Source organism: Callithrix jacchus, chromosome 2 (assembly GCF_049354715.1).
Source record: "Callithrix jacchus isolate 240 chromosome 2, calJac240_pri, whole genome shotgun sequence".
Lineage (NCBI taxonomy): Eukaryota > Metazoa > Chordata > Mammalia > Primates > Cebidae > Callithrix > Callithrix jacchus.
In genome coordinates this window covers 12,597,878-12,620,548 of record NC_133503.1, presented here as the reverse complement: position 1 = coordinate 12,620,548, position 22,671 = coordinate 12,597,878, and the positions used below count along the sequence as shown (strand labels likewise).

Sequence of the window (22,671 nt, the reverse complement as noted above, 5' to 3'; positions counted from 1 at the left end):
TGAGCTAAGGAGTTCGAGAGACCAGCCTGGCCAACATGGCAAAACCCTGTATCTGCTAAAAATACAAAAATGAGCCAGGTGTGGTGGCACGCACCTGTAGTTCCAGCTACTCGGGAGGCTGAGGCAGGACAATCACTTGAGCCCAGGAGGCAGAGGTTGCAGTGAGCCAAGATCGCACCACTGCACTCCTGGCTGGGTGACAGAGCAAGACTCCATCTCAAAACAACAACAACAACAAAACCAGAAATCAAAAATCCTGTTGGTCCATAGACCTCATGGGTGGAAGGGACCTTCCTATACCCAGGTTGGCCCACATGGATGAGTCCATGAAATGGACATCTCAGCTCTGCCACAAGCCCCAAGGATAAGTTGGGGGAGCTTGATTCAGCCCCTGGGAATCATCCTCAAAAAGGAAAACTGTTCCCCCCATACATTTTCCACTTACCCAGATGGGGCTGCCCATAAGTCACTGTCCTTGTGGGTTCCCAATTCTGTTCATGCCACTTCCTTTCAGCACCAAATGCTTCCCACCCACCTACTCCCACTCCCCATTCTTCAAACCCAGCTCAAACTCCAGCTCCTCCACCTAGGACTTCCCATGAATCCAGACGACATCAGCACTTACGGGTCTGGTGCAGTGGCCTACGCCTGTAATCACAGCATTTTGGGAGTCTAGGGCAGGAGGATCACTTGAGGCCAGGAGTTTCAGACCAGCCTGGACAACATAGTGAGACTCTTCCTTTAAAAAAAAGAAAGAAAGGCCAGGCGTGGTGGCTCACGCCTATAATCCCAGCACTTTGGGAGGCCGAGGCAGGTGGATCACGAGGTCAAGAGATCGAGACCATCCTGGTCAACAAGGTGAAACCCCGTTTCTACTAAAAATACAAAAATTAGCCGGGTGTGGTGGTGCGCACCTGTAGTCCCAGCTACTCGGGAGGCTGAGGCAGGAGAAGTGCTTGAACCCAGAAGGCAGAGGTTGCAGTGAGCCGAGATCGTGCCATTGCACTCCAGTCTGGGTAACAACAGTGAAACTCCATCTCAAAATAAATAAATAAATAAATAAAATTTAAAAAAGAAAGAAAGAAAAGAAGACATCAAAACATCATCACTCTTGACCCTGACCAGGTTTTCTTCTCCCCTGTCTGTAAGAGTGCTTGGAGGCCAGGCACAGTGGCTCACACCTGTAATCCCAGCACTTTGGGAGGCCAAGGCAAGTGGATCCCAAGGTCAGGAGTTCGAGACCAGCCTGGCCAACATAGCAAAACCTCATCTCTACTAAAAATACAAAAATTGCCGGGCCTGGTAGTGGGTGCCTGTAATCCCAGCTACTTGGGAGGCTGAGGTGGGAGAATCACTTCAACCCGGGAGCAGAGATTGCAGTGAACCGAGATCGCACCATTTTACTCCAGCCTGGGTAACAGAGCGAGGCTCCATCTCAAGAGAAAACAAAAAACAAAAACACACACCCAAAAAAACAAAAAACAATCCCTGGATTCTCCAGTGTTCTTCAGCTTTGCGTGTGTGTGTCTTCCCCTCCCCAAACCCATCAGGGTATCAGGTTTCTTGAAAACAGGGCTTGCTTGTTATATACACTCCAGCAGGTTCCTGAAAATGGCTTTCTGAAAAGTCTCTTGTCATCCTCCTTCAGTATCCTGAAGGCTCTTGGCAGAGAGCACACTTCCTTCCATTAGTTTCTGTTCAAATATTCAAAAACAAGTTTTTAAACTGAAAAAAGACCAATAACCATCTGTCCAACTCACATACTGTCCAACTCCAGGACCCCGAAGACAGGAGTGAGAAATGCAACCCTCTCAACACCCCACTCATTTCTATTTCTTTTTTAAAACTTTTTTGTACTGATGGGGTTTTGCCATGTTTTGAACTCCCAGGCTCAAACAACCCTCCCACCTTGGCCTCCCAAATTGCTGGGATTACAGGTGTGAGCCACCATGCCCAGCTTGGCCCAGGTATATCTTTTGACCTCCTTATGCCCTGAAAATATGAGTAATTCCAGGCCCTAGGCTAGTGGCTAAAGAGCTACCTGTAACAGATTTCCTTGGAAAGCTAAACGGCCTCTTTTTGCACAAAATGCTTCAAAAAGCAGAGCAAGTTAGCCCTAACTCTGGAGTACACAGTTCAAAAACTGCCCACCCATGCTGAGACGGCTCTGGGGAAAAGAGTTCTTCAGAAAGCCCCCTCACCACAGAGGAGGCTTATTCCAGGAAATGCCCCACTTAACAGACACTTCACTCTGCTCAGCTATTGTGAGGACGAAGATGATGTAGATGCACAGCACGAGACCTGTCCAGCCCCGTTTCACTTTGCCTGGCCCTGCTCCTTGCCTGTGCTAAGTTCGTCTTCCCTTCTCTCTCTCTTTTTTTTTTTTCAAAGATGGGGTTTCACCATGATGGCCAGGCTGGTCTTGAACGCCTGACCTCAGGTAATCCACCCACCTCGGCCTCCCAAAGTGCTAGGATCACAGATGTGAGTCACCGCGCCCGGCCTTGTCTTTCCTTCTCTATGTTTTCTTTTAAGACAGGGTCTTGCTTCGTTGCTGAGGCTACAGTGCAGTGGCACAATCTCAGCTTATTACAGCCTCCATCTCCTGGGCTCAAGCCATCCTTGCACCTCAGCCTCCTGAGTTGCTGGGACCACAGGTGTGCACTGCTAAGCCCTGCTAATTTTTGCATTTTTTGGTAGAGATAGTGTCTCACTATGTTGCCTGGGCTGGTCTTGAACTCCTAGGTTCAAGCAATTCACCTGTCTCAGCCTTCTAAAGTGCTGGGATTACGAAGTGCTGGGCCACCATGCCTGGCCCACTATTCTTTAGGGATGAGAAATTAACAAGATCTGCCTCCAATCACTGTTACTATAGATTTCTTATAAACCTCAAACAGTGGAATTATTTATCTGTTCGTGTGTGGGCAAAGAATATGAATGTTGTAAATCCCTCGAGGGTAAAAAATATTCTATCAAAAGGAAATTTGTCAAAGAGACACCATCTGTACTTGAAATCATTTTATTGGTTTTCTTTCTTTTTAGGTGGTTCCTCAAGTAAGGGTTATTGAAATAATAGTAGTAGGCACTTAGGAAAACTGAGACACAGAGAGGCTGGGCAACTTGGGCTTATTATTATTATTATTATTTTAGAAGGAGAGTCTGTTGCTTAGGCTGGAGTGCAGTGGTACAATCACAGCTCACTGCAGTCTTGAATTCCTGGGCTCAAATAATCCTATCTCAGCCTCCCAAGCAGCTGGGACTACAGGTACACACCACCACACCCAGCTAATTTTTTTTGAGATGGAGTCTTGCTCTGTCACCCAGGCTGGAGTGCAATGGTGTGATCTCAGCTCGCTGCAAACTCCACCTCCCAGGTTCAAGCGATTCTCCTGTCTCAGGCTCCCAAGTAGCTGGGAGCCACCATGCCTGACTAATTTTTGTATTTTTAGTAGAGATGGGGTTTTGCCACGTTGCCCAGGCTGGCCTTGAGCTTCTGACCTCAGGCAATCCACCTGCCTTGGCCTCCCAAAGTGCTGGGATTACAGGCGTGAGCCACTACACACAGTCCCAGATAACTTTTTAATTTTATTTTTTGTAGAGACAGGGTCTCACTATGTTGTCCAGGCTGGTCTTGAACTCCTGGGCTCAGCCTCCCAAAGTGCTGTGATTACAGGTGTGAGCCGCTGCGCCCGGCTGCTGCCATCATCATTATTATCTAACAGCCCCAGGCAGTTGGGCACCCTGTGTTCCCTGCCTCTACACTGTATTGCTTCTCTCTGTGGCATGTGTGGACAGGAATAGGTCTCCCCAAACACCAAGAAGGACTCAGACATAGGCTGGACGCTGTGGCATCACTTGAGGTCAGGAGTTCGAGACCAGCCTGGCCAACATGGTGAAACCCCATCTCCATTAAAAACACAAATAAACTAGCCAGGCATGGTGGCTGAGGTGGGAGGATCACCTGAACCAGGGAGGTCGAGGTTGCAGCAAGCCAAGATTGCACCACTGCACTCCAGTCTGGGTGACAGAGCAAGACCCAGGCTCAAAAAAAAAAAAAGTGCTGCCCTCATGTGCCAGTCATCGGCAGCTTCTGTGTTGCCACCAGCTGCCTTGCCAGCCTGAACACCCGCTTTCTGAACGGAGTCTTTGATCCCCTTGCCACCAGAGGTCGCTTTCGCTCCAGTGGAAAGCTCTTCCCTGAGGCAAAGCCGCTGTGGCTTCCAGCAAAATCTTGCCAAGTTGGAACTCCATTCAATTTAATGAGTATTTATTTAAACGCTGCCCTTTAGACCGGGTACTGTGAAGTACTAAAAAGAAAGTGTCAGCGATTCTTCATAATCACAGATATCTGCCGGGTGCGGTGGCTCACACCTGTCATCCCAGCACTTTGGGAGGCTGAGACCGGCAGATCACGAGGTCAGGAGTTTCAGAGCAGCCTGGCCAATATGGCGAAACCCCATCTCTACTAAAAATACAAAAATTAGTCAGGCATGGTGGCAGGCACCTGTAGTCCCAGCTACTCAGGAGGCTGAGGCAGGAGAATCGCTTGATGATGGTTGCAGTGAGCCAAGATTGTGCCACTGCACTCCACTCCTGGGGTGACAGAGGGAGACTCCATCTCAAAAACAAACAAAAAAGCTGGGGAAAAAAGCTATGCTGGTCAGGTGCAGTGGCTTATGCCTGTAATCCCAGCACTCTGAGACGCCAAGGTGGGAGGATCACTTGAGGCCAGGAGTTCCAGACCAGCCTGGACAACATGGCGAAACACTGTCTTGACTAAAAATAAAAAAACTTTAGGCGGGCGTGGTGGTGCCTGCGATCCCAGTTACTGCAGAGGTCGAGGCCGGAGGATCACTTGAGGTCGGGGCTGCAGTGAGCTGTGATTCCACCTCTACATTCTAGCTGGGGCAACAGAGGGAGACCCTGTCTTGAAAACAAAAAAGAAAAGAAAAAGAAGAAAACCTATGCAAGTCACTGCAAAAATAATGAAAAGGAACACTGTAGAAACGATTGATATATTAGCTGGGCGTGGTGGCTCACAACTGTAATCCCAGCACTTTGGGAGCCCAAGCAGGTGGATCACCTGAGCCCAGGAGTTCCAGACCAGCCTGGCCAAGATGGTGAAACCCCATCTCTACTAAAAATACAAAAATTAGCCGAGCATGGTGGTGGGTGCCTGCAATCCCAGCTACTCAGGAGGCTGAGGCAGGAGAATTGCTTGAACCCGGGAGGTGGAGTTGCAGTGAGCTGGGGTGGTGCCATTCCACTCCAGCCTGGGTGACAGAGCGAGACTCCATCTTAAAAAGAGGAAAGAAAAGGGGAGGGGAGTGGAGGGGAGGGGAGGGAAAAATTGGACAATTCAGGGAATCCCCAGGGCAGCCAGAGAACCAAGCTGGTGGGAGGTCTCATACTATCACGCTAGGGACAACAATGCCCACATCATACCTGTGCCCCTGCACAAGACACTGCTATCAGCGCCACTCCACTGCCATGCTAGGCACGTGATCCTCTGTCCCTCTTCCAGGGTCTGAACTACTCTCCATCTCCTCATGCCCCCCACCCCTGCAGTCTCTCCTGAGCCAAAGTCTGACAGGTGCACAGATGGGCAGAGTCCGGAGGACATGCCCATGCTATGCCCAGAAAACACCACGAAAGCAAATACCTGGAAATTGCAAATGCCACTCTGGGAGGTTAGTCTCTCTCCTCCCTAGATTAATAGGACAGGGGATTCCCACACTCCAAGAATGGGGGTTCAAATCTGAACGGTGAAAAGAATGACAAACATCAATCACAGAGTGTTCTGGCCAGGCGTGGTGGCTCATGCCTGTAATCCCAGTACTTTGGGAGGCCAAGGCAGGAGGATCACTTGAGCCCAGGAGTTTGAGACCAGCCTGGGCAACATAGCAAGACTTGGTGTCTACAAACAATTTTTTTTTTTTTGAGACAGAGTCTCACTCTATTGCCCAGGCTGTAGTGCACTATCGAGATCTTGGATTACTGCACCCTCCGCCTCCCAGGTTCAAGCGATTCTCCTGCCTCAGCCTCCCAACTAGCTGGGATTACAGGCATATGCCACCATACCTGGCTAATTTTTGTAGTTTTAGTAGAGACGGGGTTTCACCATGTTGGCCAGGCTGGTCTTGAACTCCTGACCTCAAGTGATCCACCTGCCTTGGACTCCCAAAGTGCTGGGATTACAGGCTTCAGCCACTGTACCCAGCCTACAAACAAATTTTTAAAAATAGATAGGTACATGTGTATAGTCTCACTACTTGGACTTGGGAGGCAGAGCCAGGAGGATCACTTAAGCCCATGAGTTTGAGGCTGCAGCGAGCCATGATCACATCATTGCACTTCAGCCTGGGCAACAGAGCAAGACCCTGACACTAAAAAAAAAAGAAAGAAAAATGGGGAGGAACATGGATCATAGATTCACAAAGATGAAACTCTTCAGAAACCATCTGGCCACTCTCAACCATCACAGGAAGCACCCCTACAACCACATGAGAAAAGGCATGAGGAGGTGTCAGTGTGGTTTGTAGGATGACGGTACAGACATCATTCCTAACGATGAAGAAGAATCTCACCTATTCAGTCAGGCACGGTGGCTCACACCTGTAAGCCCAGCACTCTGGGAGGCTGAGGGGGGTGGATCACTTGAGGTCAGGAGTTCAAAACCAGCCTGACCAATATGGTGAAACCCCATCTCTACTAAAAATACAAAAATTAGCCAGATGTAGTGTCGAATGCCTGTAATCCCAGCTACTCGGGAGGCTGAGGCAGGAGAATTGCTTGAACCCAGGAGGCGGAGGTTGCAGTGAGCTGAGATCGTGCCATTGTACTCCAGCCTGGGCAACAGAGTGAGACTTCGTCTCAAAAATAACAATAATATGTGGGTGAAGGGGAGAAGAAAAGCAAAGCACACTGCCATGTGTGTACCTTCGCAACTGTCTTGCATGCTCTGCTCATGTACCCCAAAACCTAAAATCCAATAAAAAATAAAAAAAAATAACAATAATAATAATAATCATGATCATCATCATCATCATCTCACCTCTTCCATGTTTCCACTTACACAAGTGGTATCACTAATCCTCCGGGATTCTTCTCCCTTTCTCTCTACTTAGATGATGATCAACTTCAGATCAGTAGCTTCTTTGAGGCATCTCTCTGATTTGTCCCTCCCATTTCACCCTGGAGCCAGGATTCTCAAAACTGTCTCTCAGACGATCTTTCAGCTTTCCAGTGTCCTTTCAAATTCTTCCACATATGACTATAAGATTTTTTCTTTTTATTCTGAGACAGGGTCTCACTCAGTCACCCAGGCTGGAGTGTAGTGGAAAAATCATGGCTCACTGCACCCTCTACCTCCTGGGCTCAAGTAATCATCCCGCCTCAGCCTCCTAAGTAGCTAGGACCACAGGCACCTGTCACCATGCCTAGCTAATTTTTTTAATTGTTTTTGGAAACAGGGTCTATGGGCTGGGGGTGGTGGCTCACCCCTGTAATCCCAGCACTTTGGGAGGCTGAGGAGGGCAGATCACCTGAGGTCAGGAGTTCAAGACCAGCCTGCCTAACATAGTGAAACCCCATCTCTACTAAAAATAAAATAAAAACTAGCCAGGTATGGTGGCAAATGCCCGTAGTCCCAGCTACTTGGGAGGCTGAGGCAGGAGAATAGCTTGAACTCGGGAGATGGAGGTTATAGTGAGCCAAAATCATGCCACTCCACTCCAGCCTGGATGACAGAGCAAGACTCCGTCTCAAAAAAATAAAAGGAAACAGGATCTATGTTGCCCAGGCTGGTCTCAAACTCCTGAGCTCAAGCAATCCTGCCACCTCAGCCTCCCAAAGTGCTGGGCTTACGAGCATGAGCATGAGCTGCCGTGTGCTTAGCCAAGATGAACTTCCTTCACATGGTTTTCACCAAGTTATTCACCAGTTCACAAAACCAAAACGACTCTCAACTGCCAACTGCATCAAAATCTCTATTCGTCTCCATGCACAAGCTGTGTTGGATCCACGAACTCAAAGATCCTCCACATTCATCATTCAGTAACAATGAAGAAATCCAAGCTGGGCATGGTGGCTCACGCTTGTAATCTCAGCACTTTGGGAGGCCGGAACAGGTGGATCACTTGATGTCAGGAGTTCGAGACCAGCCTGGCTAAAATGATGAAACCCTGTCTCTACTAAAAATACAAAAAAAAAAAAAAAAAAAAAAAAATAGCAGGTGTAGTGGCATGTGCCTGTAGTCCCAGCTACTCAGGAGGCTGAAGCAGGAGAATCACTTGAACCCAGGAGGCGGAGGTTGCAGTGAGCCAAGATCATGCCACTGCACTCCAGCCTGGCTGACAGGGTGAGACTCTGTCTCAAAAGAAGAAATCCAGTCCAGCATCTTCTAACTAGTTTCAACCACTTGAATTCTATGACTACCCATGTGCAAAACCCATATTTCTTTCCACTTTTTGTTTCTTTTAGCTTCTGAGACAGGTTCTTGCTCTGTCGTCCATGTTGGGTGCAGTGGTGAGATCTCAGCTCACTGCAACCTCCACCTCCCAGGCTCAAGCAATCCTCCCACCTCAGCCTCCTGAGTAGCTGGGACCACAGGTGTGCACCACCATTCTTGGCTAATTTTTGTATCCTTTGTAGAGACGGGGTTTTGCCAGGTTGCCCATATTGGTCTTGAACTCTTGGGCTCCCGTAATCCTCCCACCTCAGCCTCCTGAAGTGCTAGGATTACAGGCGTGAGCCACTGTGCCTGGCTGCAAAACCTACATCTCGAATAATTCTCTCAGGAAGCCTAGCATTTCTGCAACTAGGCATATCACATAGAGGCAAGGAATTTTAAAGAGTGTCGGCTTTCCAAGAAGTGTAGGAGTTAACATCTCTCGAGCTTCCAAAATTCTGCAAGCTGCTGCCGGGCTCTCTGCTTTATTTCTTTCCCTCATCACCCATACCACTCATTCCTTCCTTATCTATACCTTCTCATCTCTCTCCTGAGCACTTTTTTTTTTTTTTTTTGAGATGGAGTCTTGCTCTATTGCCCAGGCTAGAATGTAGTGGTGCGATCTCGGCTCATTGCAACCTCCACCTCCCAGATTCAAGCAAATTCCTTGCCTCAGCGTCCCGAGTAGCTGGGATCATAGGTACTCGCCATCATACCAAGCTAATTTTTTTGTATTTCGTAGAGATGTGGTTTCACCATGTTGGCCAGGCTGCTCTCGAAGCCCTGACTTCAGGTGATCCACTCTCCTCGGCTTCCCAAAGTGATGAGATTACAGGCACTAGCCACCGCGCCCAGCCACACTTCTAGTCCTTATTTTCATTCCATAATGATTTACCCTTTTTAACCCTAACAAATTTCTTTGTTGATCTTATTCTTGACCTAATTAATGATACCAAGATAGTCCAACCACCTATCTGTGTCATCTTATTCTTTACTTAATAAATAGCTGCCGGGCACAGTGGCTCACACCTGTAATCCCAGCACTTTGGGAGGCCGAGGTGGGCGGATCATGAGGTTCGGAGTTTGAGACCAGCCTGGCCAATATAGTGAAATCTCATTTCTACTAAAAATACAAAAAATTAGCCGGCTATGGTGATGATCATCTGTAATCCCAGCTACTTGGGAGGCTGAGGCAGGAGAATTGCTTGAACCCGGGAGGTGGAGGTTGTAGTGAGCCAAGATCATACCATTGCACTCCATTGCACTCCAGCCCAGGCAACAATATGAGACTCCACCTCAAAAAAATAAAAAAATAATAATAAAAATAAATAAATAGCATCAGGATAGTTCAGCCAGACAACTACGTATGCCACTGGTAAGATATCCCACTAGTACATGCCGTGGATCTTAGACAATGCTGTTGACAAGCCTAATAAGGTGGAGGCAGAGGAGAAAAGGAAACAAAAGCAAAAGGAAGAAGAAAAAGTAAAAGAAGAAAGAGGCTGGGGCCAGGCATGGCGGCTCACACCTGCAATCCTAGTGCTTTGGGAGACTGAGGCAGGTGGACCACTTGAGGTCATGAGTTGGAGACCAACCTGCCCAACATGGTGAAAACCGATTTTGTATTTTGTACTAAAAATACAAAAATTAGTGGGGTGTGCTGGCGCATAAGAGGGTAGCTTTCAATAAACTCTCTCTTCTCATTGCACTCTGCAACTTGATTTGAATTCCTTCCTGCATGAGATCCAAGAATCCTCTATTGGGGTCTGGATCAGGACCCCCTTTTTCCAGTAACATGTAGAGACACAGACACACACACACACACACACACACACTCAGTTTAAAAACTCATATTACAACTTATAGCCACCTCATCTTCACACTGAGATTTGGGTTACCTCTGTCCCTTTTTTAGCTTTGACCCACGTTAACCTTTTAAGACGCTCTTTATTTCTTCTCTTTTTGCCTCAATTCACACTCCTCCCTCTTCTCCTTACATGCCTTTTATAGCAGCCTCTCCTTTTCTATTTTATTCATTGTCTACACATTTCTCTTACTTTAAGATCAGAAGCCAGGCACAATGGCTCACGCCTGTAATCCTAGCACTTTAGGAAACCGAAGCGGGTCTCTTAAGCCCAGGAGTTCGAGACCAGTCTGGGCAAAACAGTGAGACCCGCGTCTCTACGAAAAAATTTAAAAATTAGCTGGGCATGATGGTGCACGTCTGTAGTCCCAGCGACTCAGGAGGCTGAGGCGGGAGGATCTCTTGAGCCCAGGAATTCACGGCTGCAGAGAGCCACGATCCCACCACTTCACTTCAGCCTGGGGACACAGCCAGATCCCGTCTCTAAAACTAACTAGAGGACGGTGTCTAACAGGCTCTCAATAGATATTTAGCTTGAGTTCTATACTTCCCTTTTTCCAGGTCGCTCCTCCTCTTCTACACTTAATTCCCACTCTGCTCCCTCTTCACTGCCCACGCCCCTTCCAGGAGTCCTGCCTGTTGCCGCGAACTGTAATGATGGTCCCATTCACCTTGCACCCCTTTTCCCGCCTTTTTCCCCCCTCAAGCCTCCAAAGCGCGAGGACCTAATTGTCCTCCTCCCCCATCCTTCAACCAGCCCACAGGACAGCCGTGTTACCATGACGACCGGGCTCCTAGAAGCTGCAGTCAGGGACCTGGTTGCCATGGTTCCCACTTCTCCGCCTCCAGCCCCGCCCGCGCCCCGCGGCGTCGGCGCCTGCGCAGAGCGTGGCGCGCCGGGACTCGGAGCCTGGGCGGGACGGGGCGGGGCTTCGGACGAGAGGGAGGGAAGCCAGAGAAAGGATAAGAAAGGGAGTGGGGCTGGAGCGTACGGTGGCCGAAGTGGGACGCGCCGAGCCGGAGGCTGCAGGATGGTAGGCTGTACGAAGAGGGAGGGGAGGGGGAAGCGAGGGGCGTGGGCTGCACCTGTGGGGGTCCTTCGGGGCCGCCCTCGGGGTGAGCCGCCCTGTCTTCTCTCTGGTCCTCGGAGGCCTCCCTTGCCTCGGCGGGTGGGCGAGCCAGGCTCGGGAGGAAGAGGGGGAGGTGGCCTTTGGGAGAGGGGCGAGAGGGGCGCATTTGCTGGGCGAGCGGGGGCTGACGAGGGGGTGGCAGGACCGTCCCGAGCCGGGAGGGGCGCTCGGGTCTCGGCCCCCGGGGGTCCCTCGATCCCTGCCGCAGGGAAGCCGCCCGAAGCAGAGGCGTGCGGGGGTCTCTTTGCGGAGGGAGGGAGCGGGGGTCACTGGTCACCGAGACCCCCTTCCCGGGCGGTCCAGGCGGGAGCAGGGGCCCCAGTGGGGAGCTGGGTGCGGGCAGGGAGTTTCCGGGTCGGAGGAGGGAGCGCCCTGCCTGGGTTCGTGGCCGTGCTCTCCTAGAGGCTGGGCTGAGGTGGGGAAGCGAAGTGGGCTCGAGGTTTTGCCCGCAGGGACCCAGGCTTCGGGATCCGGGACTCTCTGCCCCCCCATTCCACTCTCTTTCCGGAACCCAGGCCTTCCGTCTTCCTGCTCGCTCCCCACCCCCCTGGCTGAGCCGCACCAGGCTCCCTGGCACCCCTCTTTCCCCCTCCACTAAAAAAAATCAGTTCCCCTGAATTCTGATTTTTCACCTACTAAGCTAGTACAGTGCCACACACCCAGGGATTCCAGCCCTGGACATGTCCCTGGATAGGAGAGCTGCTGGGGGAAGAAGACTCCAGGCCGTGGCCCAGACCCCCTGGAACTGAGAACCTGGGGTGCACTGGGTAGCGAGGGTTCTGTCTTCCATCCCACTTGACCCAGTTTGCTGTCTGTTCTGCAGACATTCTTTAGGGGAACCCCCTGGGTGGAGGGGGCCCTAACTGAGGGAGATTAATCACCTGAGGAGGAGTGGGCGCTTAGCAGGAGGCACCCTAAAAGGAAGAAGAGTTAAGAGAAATTGTAAAAGACCAAATACCTGGATGCCTGCAGAGAGGAAGGTGGGATTTGGGCATCTCCATACCCTGTATGGTGTTGCAGGTACATAAGGCAGAAGGATACCCCTGGGCATAGGGCCGGCACTGGAGGGCCCTCTGTTTGGACATCATTAAAATCTTATGGCTAGGATGGGGTGGAAAATTGAGGTAGCTTCTCCAGGGACAAAATACCAGATTTCAGCATACTGGTAGGTAGAGGGAGGGTGGAAGAGAACAGGCATTTCTTTGGCATCAGCTACTGGCTTCTTGTCACTGTGCTAGGCATTTTACTTTGGGAAGCAGAACCAGAAAGCAAGAGATTAGGGAATCATTGCGATAATAATAATACCTAAAAGCCTGTTGCAGTGGCTCATGCCTGTAATCCCAGCACTTTGGGAGGCCAAGGTGAGCGGATCACCTGAAGCCAGGAGTTCGAGACCAGGGCCTGGCCAACATGATGAAAAGCCACTTCTACTAAAAGTAGAAAAATTAGCCAGGTGTGGTGGCATGTGCCTGTAATTCCAGCACTCAGGAGGCTGAGGCATGAGAATCGCTGGAACCCAGGAGGCGGAGGTTGCAGCGATCAGTGATCACGCCACTGCACTGCAGCCTGGGCAACAGAGAGAGACTCTGTCTCAAACATAATAATAATAATACCTAACATATTATACCACCTGCCTGTGCTAGGGACTTGCATATATCAACTCATTTAGTCTCTCCTAACAACTGTGCAAGGCAGGTATGGTGTCCATTTTACAGATAAGGAAACTGAGGCCCAGAGAGAGAGTAGTCATTGGCCTAAGGCTCCGCATAACTAGTAGAGAGAGCCAGGATGTGAACCCAAATGACAGTCAGAAGCTCTGACTTTCCCCCTGCTGGTGGAAACACCCAGGGATGAGTGCAAGGGGCTGGATGTTGGGAGAATAGAAGAATGAGCCAGGTTGAGTTTGGGGAATGTGTGCTGACACTCGGTTCTGCCCTTCCATCCCTCCCCCCACCCACCGTCGCAGATGCGGTTTATGCTGCTATTCAGCCGGCAGGGAAAACTGCGGCTGCAAAAGTGGTACCTGGCCACTTCGGACAAAGAACGGAAGAAGATGGTGCGAGAGCTCATGCAGGTTGTCCTGGCTCGCAAGCCCAAGATGTGCAGCTTCCTGGAGTGGAGGGACCTCAAAGTTGTCTATAAGAGGTGACTCCCCACCTACTTTCAGACCTGCCTAGATTCCAGTTGGGCAATGGGTTCAAATGGCTGAGAAATGGTTGTCCCTTAGGTCATGGAGACCTGGGAAGCTGAGGACATCTGGAGGACAGTGACGAATGCCAGCTTCCTTTGTTTTTTTTCCCCCAAATTCTTCCTAAAGAAGTTCTCTTTATGACTTGGCTTTGCTCACATTCAACACCTGCCTCACACACGTGTCCCTTTAGGCCCTATCTTGCCCCACTGCGCGTGTCTTACAGTCAAAGGTCCTGCCCTACTTTCCTAACACACACCCACACCCTTTTTGGTTCCTTCTCCTCGGAGCAGGTACATTGCTTGGCCCAGGTTTTTGCTGAGTCAAACTTAGGAGGTCAGAGGGCAGGAAGGAAAAAGCACGTGTTCTTTGACTGTTTTTAAGGTAGCACTAAGAGGCAAGTGAGTTACTATTCCCATGCCCTAGGGCCACCTCGCCTGTGACCAGCCAGGACACAGACCACCCCCAGGCGAGTGGGAGGTTTGAGCCCAGATGCTTGGGTCCTGAAGCAGGCTTGTGGCAATGTCTCCTGCGTTCCTCTCCACAGATATGCCAGCCTCTACTTCTGCTGCGCCATCGAGGGCCAAGACAATGAGCTCATCACGCTGGAGCTGATCCACCGATACGTGGAGCTCTTAGACAAATACTTTGGCAGTGTGAGTCTCCTCTGCCCCCGGTTTCCTTTCCCAGCAATCCCCTTTCTAGCAAACTTTGAGGCCCCTCCAGTCTCTGCGCTGGAAGCCTCAGGGGAGAGGTGAAGTTGGAGCAGTAAGAACAGTAATTAATTTCCCTTTTTAAGCTCTAAGCCTATTAACCACATTCTGTAATGGTGAGTGGGAGGCCGGGGGCAGGATCAGGCACCTAATCTCCACTTACAGCTTAGCTCGGACTTTTCACAGAGAGACCAAGTTCAGATTTTTTTTTTATTTTAAATTTTTATTTTTTTAGAGACCCAGCCTCACCCTGTTACGTGGAGGAATGCCTGCTATAGCTGAAGTGCAGTGGCACAATCATAGCTCACTGCAGCCTTAACCTCTGGCCTCAAGCCACCCTCCTGCCTCAGTCCCCCGCTGTGCTGGGACTGCAGGTGCACACTACCACACCCAGCTAATTTTCGTATTTTTTTTTCTTTAGAGATGGGGTCTCACTGTGTTGCCCAGGCTGGTCTCTAACTCTGGGACTCAAGTGATCCTCCCACCCCAGCCTCCCAAAGTCTGGGAATACAGGCATGAGCCACTGTACCCGGCCTCATAGTCAGATTTTTATCGCTGGCTCCTGACTTGGATTTACACTGGAATCTTCTGGAGAATGCTTTTTGAATAGCCATGTCCAGACTCCACTCCTAGAGATTCTGAAATAACTTATCTGAGGGATAGCTCAGATCTTAAATGGGGCATAGTAATAACTCCCTAATTTGTGTCCTGCTTAACAATTGATAAAGTGCTTTCGGGGCCTCTTGTTTGCTTCTTATCCCATCCTCTCAGTAGGTGTTGGTATCTCCATCTTCAGGCCAGAAAACTGAGACTCAGAGATGTTTTAGGACATGTTTAGCTAGATGGTTGGTGTTAGAGCCCTGCTTAGAACTCAGGTCTCTCACCCTGTGGTCCAGAATCCCCTCCTTTCCTGCGCCCCCATGTCTAGGAAGAGGGGGCTAGCCCAACCTTTGGTGGGAACAACATCACAGATTTTGGGGGAAAGGCAAGGGGAGCCATAGACAAAAGTAGATAGGACAACTAATGTTTCATGATCAGGAAGAAAGACGAAGAGGGGAAAAAACTAATTCAAGGCAAGGCTCGGTGGTTCATGCCTGTGATCCCAGCACTTTGGGAAGCCGAGGCAGGCAGGTCACTTGAGGCCAGAAGTTCGAGACCAGCCTGGCCAACATGGCAAGACCCCGTCTCTACAAAATATTTTTAAAATTAGCTGGGCATGATAGCATGTACCTATAGTCCAAGCTACTCAGGAAGCTGAGGCAGGAGGATCACTTGAGCCTAGGAGTTCGAGGCTGCAGTGAGCTATAATCATGCCACTGCATTCCCCAGCCTGGACGACAGAGCAAGAGACCCTGTCTCTAACAAAATAACAAAACAAAAAAAGTGAAAAAGCTGAACCAACTACTAAGGCTTGGGTGTTGGGGGCAGAACCCAAGGTGGGAGGCATGGTCTTGAAAAGGAAGTGGCAGCAGTTGCACGTCTACCCCCCCGCCAGGTGTGCGAGCTGGACATCATCTTCAACTTTGAGAAGGCCTACTTCATCCTGGATGAGTTTTTGATGGGGGGGGATGTCCAGGACACCTCCAAGAAGAGTGTGCTGAAAGCCATCGAGCAGGCCGACCTACTGCAGGAGGTACGGGCCAGGGACAGTGAGGAGGAGGAGGAAGCGCACAGTGGCAGACACCCTGCCCGCCCTGCCCACCATCGCCAAGGGGGCCCCCCTCCCTGTGACATCTGACCCCCAGCACACCCAGCTCTAAGCCCTGACCCCCTGGGGTGGGAGGTAGGGTGGCAGATAGCCCACCTGTGTACCCCTCACTCCAAGCTGTCCTTACCCCAAGCCCCAGATGTGTTGTGGCCACTTAGTCTTTTTTGTTCAATTCTCTGAGCAACGCTTAACGCCAAGGGGTTGAGGGTTTGCTTTGGAGTTAAGGGTTGCTTGCAGGATTGGAGAAGGGGCACCTGATAGATCTTTCCTTTCTTCCCTGATTTCTTCCCCCACCCCTCTTTTTTTTTTTAAACACACACATACTCCAAAGCCTCTGCTTCTTAGGAGGAAGAGACTATGGGGATTTGGGGGCTGGGGCAGAGGCCACCTGGACATTGGTTCTCGCTGCTCTCTGACACCCCCACCCTCACCCCATTACTGCCTGCTCCCTCTCTGCTGTGCCATCACCAGGCCCTGGTGCAGGGAGATGAGTCACCGGAATCTGCAGTGATGAGCGAGCCCGGCCTGAGCTGGCTCTGAGGAGGGGGAGAGATGGGAGGTGAGGGGGGGCTCATCTCTGCAGTGAGAGAGGGCAGAACTGAACTTGCCACCTCACTGGTCGAGCTTCACCTTCACACATGCACACACACGCACACACATGCCCTGGCACACACACACACCGTGTCACCAGTTTTCCGCTCAGACCCTAATGATGTATCTCCCTGTGGTCTTGTTCACCTTCCCTCAGGCACCTGGCACTCACCTCCCACTGCCTCCCCCAACTCTGAAAAATAGGACCCAGCCAGCTGCACCCCCCAGGCCCCCAGAAAGATCTCCCACCTCCCCATCCTGGCTTCACTGCCTTTACTCCCAGGTGCCAAGGTGGGGCCCCTGCTCACCAAGTTCCTGGCTTTGGGTTCTCTGGGTGGTGATGGACTCAACCTGGATCCCACCTGCCACTGTTGGCTGGCCCTGGGAGACTGGTGGGACCCCCCTGAAAGGCTCGCTGGTCTGGCCTTGGGCTCATGTTGGCTTTTCTCCCCCTCCCCCGTGTCTGTGCCTCCCCCGTCTGACTCTTTCTCGTGACTGCTGTCTTGCCCACCCTGTTGGCCTCTCCTGGTGTCTCTGCGTCACCCTCTGTCTGTCTCTGCCTTAGGAGGATGAGTCGCCGCGGAGTGTGCTGGAGGAGATGGGTCTGGCATAGCCCCCGGCCAGGCCAGGGCGTGGAGATGGGGTCCTGGCAGTGGGGTGCCAACGCCGCTTCTCTGCCCAGGGCGCTATTCTTGGTGGGACTCAGCTGCCGCTCCTCTGCTGCCTCACCTTCTTCTGGAGTGAGCTGTGGGCTCAGGCCCTTCAAACATTCCCTCCCTCCACCCCCTACCTCCACTTTCCCCTTTTCCCATGAAGGTTTTAAGAGCTAGGAGGCAGGAAAATGTGACCCAGATGGGGGTGCTATTGGCTTTTATTCCCTGCCTTTGCAGAACGGATGTCACCCCAGACGTCCTCCCCTCCCTAATAACTGTAAATATATAAATATGTCGGGTTAAAGGGAAAAGGTTTTCAGGGCGCTTCTCTTCCTCTCTGCCCCGTAACCTACCTCCACCCTCCCAATAGCCAGCCTGGGCGGCTTCTCTGCCTGGGAGGGAAGCCTGGCCCCCCTCTTTCTCTTTGGCAGCTGGGCCTCTATCCTGTGCCAGGGAGGAACAACATAGTTAATAATTTTCTAAACTTGCCACTTTGAGGGAAGAAAGGGTTGGGGGAAGGGCAAGCTTTAGGGGACCTTGGTCCTGGCCCTGTCCCTCTTTCACTCCAGTTCTGGGTGAGGCAGGAGCTGGGAGAGGGGCTGGGAGGGGGAAGTGTCTGCCTTTATTTCCTTTCTTCTGAAATAAAAGGAAAAGCATTTCTGGACTTTGCTGGCCTTGGGCTCTGTGAAGGAAGGCAGGGCTGCTGGCATCATCGGAAGGCCAAGGGATCCTGCCAGCCTTGGGAAGAAGCAACGTAGAGAGCACTCAGTGAAATTAGAATTCCAGATACATGAGGAATCATTTTGAGGATAAATGTATCCCATGCAATGTTTGGGACACCCTTAAATCTAAAACTGCATCCGTTGTGCATCTGGAATTTCAAATGTCCATGTCCTGTATTTTATCTGACCGCCTTACCTTAAACAGATTTTTATTCAGAAAGCATCTCCAAACAGGCTGCCCCCAACTCCCTGAGCTGCCTTTACAGAAGGAGGATCAGCTCCTCAGGATGTGGGTTCATTGTGAGGGGATTTCATTTGCCCAGCTTAGTTTCATTTGAATCAGTTCACAGGTACCTGTGATTAGGAAAGTCTAAGGTGAGAGGTCCAGGTGAGCAGGTCGCTTGAGCCCAGGAATTTCAGACCAGCTGAGCAACATGGCAAAACCCCATCTCTATCAAAAAAAAAAAAAAAAAAAAAAAAGCAAAAATAAGCTGGGCACGGTGGCGTGCACCTGTAGTCCCAGCTACTCAGGAGGCTGAGGTGGGAGGATCACCTGAGCCCAGGAATTCAAGGTTGCAGTGGGCTGTGATCACGCCACTGCACTGCACCCTGGGCTGTACAGAGTGAGACCCTGTCTGGGGTGGGGGGGAGCGTTAAGAAGTGGCTTTAGTCAGGGTGTCTCTGTGGCTGCCACCCCTTCCTCCCTGCATTTCTGGCAAAGTACCTAGGACCAGAGAATTTAGGGAGCAATGGAGGGAGGTGGGTGGGTGAACCCAGGAAACTCTGGCATTATCCATGCAACCCCGGGATCTTGGGGAAAAGGAGCTGGCTGGCACCCAGAGCTGTGGCACCTCCTGCGGGGTGCCTTTTTCTTTTGAACCAGAGGTGGCTGGACCCATCCTAGACAATTGGCTCTTTTATTGCATTCTGCTGGGCTTCTGTCAAGCCCTGGGGAAAGATGACTTTACCACCATTCCCCAAGCTGGAAGTGGAATTTCGGGTTTCTTAATGGGCGTGAGCCATATTCTCCTCTAAAAACCGTTTCAGGACTTTCTCCACTCATCCCTCGACTTGATTTGGGGACAGGAAGCAGGAGGAGATGGGGACTGTGGCTGGCGCTTCCCTCACCGCCCCTTGGGAAGGACCATACAGGCCCAAGGGGACGGGTGAATAACCGAGAACAAAGTCCTAATAAAATAGTCACTTTTATTTCTTAGCAAAACTATTTCCTCCGTGAGGGGTATTTACAACAGAGAAAGGAAAGAAGGGGTCAATTCACAGCGACTTGGAGAGGTTGGAGGGGTTCGTGGGAGGCCCGAAGGGCTGGAGACAGACACACTTCACACAATTAATTGGAACCGCTTTTTCCGGTTTCGGATGGGGACGTCCCCAGGGGGACTTGGTGGGGTCGGAGTCCCCCGCAGGGAGGGAACTGGCACAAACCAGCGGTCCTCCTGGGCTGGTCCCGGGTCACCCGCGAGTGAGCTCGGGGAGTTCGGGCTCTGGACCCGGGAAGGGGGTCTGGCAGGTCCCGGAGCAGCCTGGGAACGGGGCGGGGCCGAGGGGCGGGGCCGGGGCGCATGCAAACACCGAGGGGGAACGGGCGACACGGAGGGGGGCGGTGGCGCGCGCGGCGGGGGCGCGCGGGGGCGGGGCCGGGGCGGGTCACGGGCGCCGGAGCAGCACGTGCTCGATGTAATTCTCCAGCTCCTCCTGCTCCTGCAGCCGGCGCTCCTCCGCCTCCGCCTCCTCCTGAGCGCGCCGAGCCTGGGCCTCCCGGTCGGGATAGTGGCGCGAAGGCGGCAAGGCGTGGTGGTAGTGGCGGCGGCGCGAGGCCGAGGGCGGCTGCAGTGTCCGCGGCCGGATGTAATTGGGGAAAGGGTGGTACGGCCCTGGCGGGTACACCTCGTCCTCCTCCCGATCCCAGGGCGGGAGCACCTCGTTCCAGTCCGGCAGTTCTTCCCGAGCCGGGGCGGGGGCGGGGGGCGGGGGCTGCGGGGAGCGGACGTGGGTGGGAGCGGGGGCGACCCGGGGCGGCGGCACGGGCTCGGGAGGGGCGTTCTTCTTCCGCTTCCGTTTCTCCTCCACCTCCTCGATGATGCTGACCACGTCGTCCGCTGGCAGGTGGAGTTTGGTGGACAGCTCAATAAGGCTGTCGATCGTCTGAGGGTCCATCTCCTCGTCGTCATCCTCCTCCTCCCCGCCCTCCTCTGCCCCCTTGGCCTCCTTCTGCCGGTGGCCCGGCGTCTCTTCCTGGGAGCGCTTGTCCTCGGCTCCGGCTTCCCCGTCCTCCTCCTCCGCGAACAGGAGCGCGTTCTGCCGCGCCCTCTCCGCCTCCTCCGCCTCTGCCTCCGCCTCCGCCGCCTCCTCATCCTCTTCCCCCACCCTCTCCTCCTCGTCGGGTCTCTCCTGCTCCGCCTCCTCCTCCTCCCTTGCGCTCTCTCTCTCCTTCGCCGCCTCCTGCAGCCCCCGACCCCCCAGGCCGCGCTGCCGGGCCCCGCCCTGCAGCAAATACTGGAGCAGCAGGTCCGAGGCAAGGTCGGCCAGCCGCTCTTCCTGCGCCGCGGCCTGCCGCGTGGCCTCCGCCTGCCGCCGCCCGGCCTCCACCTGCGCCAGCCCTTGCTGGAGAAGGCGCTCGCCCGCCTCGGAGCCACCCAGGAGTGCGCTCTCCGGCCGGCGCGCCTTGGGGAACGGGGCGGCCAGGCCTTGGTACGCCTTGGACAGGGGTGCCAATGCCTCGTCTAGGTGTGTTTTGGGGGAGGACACTCCTTCCCCGAACTTGTGGGTTTCGGGAAGGGGCCCGCTCTTCGGCACAGGCGCCTGGAATTGCGAGGGGGCCGGGGGTGGCAGGGGTGCGCGCTCCGGGACGCGCGCCTGGAACTCTCCCCAGGAAGCGCGCCACACGCGTTCTGGCCCCGGGCTCTCCAGATTCACTCGGGTCAGCGTGTGCGTGCGGGTTTCCGTCTCTGCTGCCGCCGTCTCCTGCTGGCGCTTGGCGCTACTTGGACTAAAATCTCGCAGTTCCTGGAGCAGGGACGCTAGCGCCTCGAGCTCCTCGGAGGGATCGCTCGCTTCGGGCCCATTCTCCGGAGTCTGAGGGCGAGGCGGAGCCGCGGGCGCCGGACTCTCTGGCGCCGGGAGGCTGTGGGTCTGGCTGCGCACGGTCTCGGTCAGCAGAGCTTCAGCTGCTTCTTCCGCCGGCTCCTGCTGGGAGCCGCTCGATGCTGGGGGCGAGGCGGGGCGGTCGAGTGCCTGCAGCAGCACCGCGGCCAGCGCCCGGGGATCCACGCCCTGGAAAAGCTCTCCCTCGTCCTGCAGCTCGGAATTCCGAGCGGCTCGGACCTCTGGGGCGCTGCCATCCTTTGGCCCGGGCACTGGGTCCCCGGCCACCGGCTCTTTATGCTCAGAGCTGAGGGGAGGAGGCTGCGCCTCAGGGCGACCAGAGGGTGCTGCCCCTAACCCCTTGATTAGCAGAAGGTAGAAGAGGGCGGAAACCGGCAATCTGAGGGCTTTCATGACCAAGAGGCTGCCAGAGACTGAAAAATAGAAGGGACCAAAAAAAAAAAAAAAAAAGAGGATTTCTGTAAGAATTCCCCTCTCTAGATCTATGTTCCCTTCCCCCACCTTTCAGCAGGAAACCCAGGGCTTCCCTGATCCCCCTAACCTTACCCACAAGAGGAACGTTTAGGAGCAAAGGAGGAAGATGTTGTGCCGATCTCTGGAGTCGTGTAAATGGGAAAAGAACGCCCGAAGCCCTCGCTTACCCAGGGCTTCCTCGCCCCCTTCCCTGAGCCATCTCACTGCCATCGCCCACGTACTAAGCAGCAATATGGGGGAAAAAAAATCTCTGCTCCCTCCCTCCCCGTAGGACTCCCCGGATGGTGCGTGGGCGACTTCAGCAGCAAGAGAAAAAGCTGCGACTCCCCCATTTACCGGGGACCCTTACCAGGGGGCTCCCGCTGTGCTTGCAACGCCCCCATCGAGAGGAGAGAGAACCCTCCCTCACGCCCACGATTTGAGGGACGGACAGCGGAGTATTTACCAGCTGGTGTCACGAAGCGGGAGGTGGAGAGGAGGGTCGGGGCGGGATGGGGACTGGGGAAGATCGGGACGCGTCCGCCTCGGCTCCGAGTGGTGGCCGGGGTAGGAGCGACGGTCGAGGTCTGGCGTCCCCTGGGCTGGGCTCAGCTGGGTCGGCGCGGCTCCGGGCGGCTCGCTCGCTCCGGCTTCAGCACGCTGGACAGCGCCCGCGCCTCCACCGCTTTATAAAGGGGAGCGCGCGGGGTCACGTGGGCGCGCCCCGCCCCATTGACGTCAATGTTCATTCATGGGGAAGCGGGCGGGCGCCCGGAGGAGGGAGGACGCCCTACGATTGGAGGGTGCCTGCCTCTCCCGGCCTGCGCCTGCGCGCTGGGGCCTTCGGCTGGAGGGGTGTGCGCTAGCGGAGCTCCGGGAAATGAATGAATGAATGAATGAATGAAATGCTGAAGCGGGCGGAGCGGGGGGCTATGAATGAATGAAGGAGGGACGAGGAGAAAAGGATGAATGAATGAATGGGAGAATGAATGGAAGGGTGGATGCAGAGGCGCTGGAAGGCGGGAGGGTGGGTTGCAGAGCAACTTGGAGCTGCTGGATGGAGTCCGCCGTTGCCGA

At 53.3% G+C, this 22,671-nt stretch overlaps 2 protein-coding genes across 3 annotated transcripts; one reads left to right on the top strand and one right to left on the bottom strand.

Moving 5' to 3' along the window:
• The first annotated feature begins 11,247 nt into the window (after nucleotides 1-11,247).
• AP1S1 (adaptor related protein complex 1 subunit sigma 1) lies at nucleotides 11,248-17,960 on the top strand. Its single transcript, XM_002743968.7, has 5 exons — nucleotides 11,248-11,347; nucleotides 13,410-13,588; nucleotides 14,179-14,287; nucleotides 15,840-15,977; nucleotides 17,209-17,960. The coding sequence occupies exons 1-5, from the start codon at nucleotides 11,345-11,347 to the stop codon at nucleotides 17,254-17,256; spliced, it is 477 nt and encodes a 158-aa protein (XP_002744014.1). The 5' UTR covers nucleotides 11,248-11,344; the 3' UTR covers nucleotides 17,257-17,960.
• A 1,244-nt stretch (nucleotides 17,961-19,204) lies between these two features.
• VGF (VGF nerve growth factor inducible) lies at nucleotides 19,205-22,256 on the bottom strand. Of its 2 annotated transcripts, none has more exons than XM_035280665.3 (2): nucleotides 22,061-22,256; nucleotides 19,205-21,554 (listed from the first exon to the last, which is right to left on the bottom strand). In XM_035280665.3, exon 2 carries the CDS (start codon nucleotides 21,532-21,534, stop codon nucleotides 19,684-19,686), a length of 1,851 nt encoding a protein of 616 aa, XP_035136556.1. In that variant the 5' UTR covers nucleotides 21,535-21,554; nucleotides 22,061-22,256; the 3' UTR covers nucleotides 19,205-19,683. The 2 variants fall into 2 exon arrangements, with proteins under 2 accessions (XP_035136556.1, XP_035136562.1); XM_035280671.3 differs by lacking the exon at nucleotides 22,061-22,256 and adding an exon at nucleotides 21,688-21,820.
• Between the last annotated feature and the right edge of the window lie 415 nt (nucleotides 22,257-22,671).

Excerpts from the sequence above, each read along its gene's own strand:
- AP1S1 (XM_002743968.7), top strand. Across the intron at positions 13,589-14,178 it reads CTCAAAGTTGTCTATAAGAG|ATATGCCAGCCTCTACTTCT; the intron begins GTGACTCCCCAC and ends TCCTCTCCACAG. Across the intron at positions 14,288-15,839 it reads TAGACAAATACTTTGGCAGT|GTGTGCGAGCTGGACATCAT; the intron begins GTGAGTCTCCTC and ends CCCCCCCGCCAG.
- VGF (XM_035280665.3), bottom strand. The coding sequence starts at position 21,534 with ATGAAAGCCCTCAGATTGCCGGTTTCCGCCCTCTTCTACCTTCTGCTA.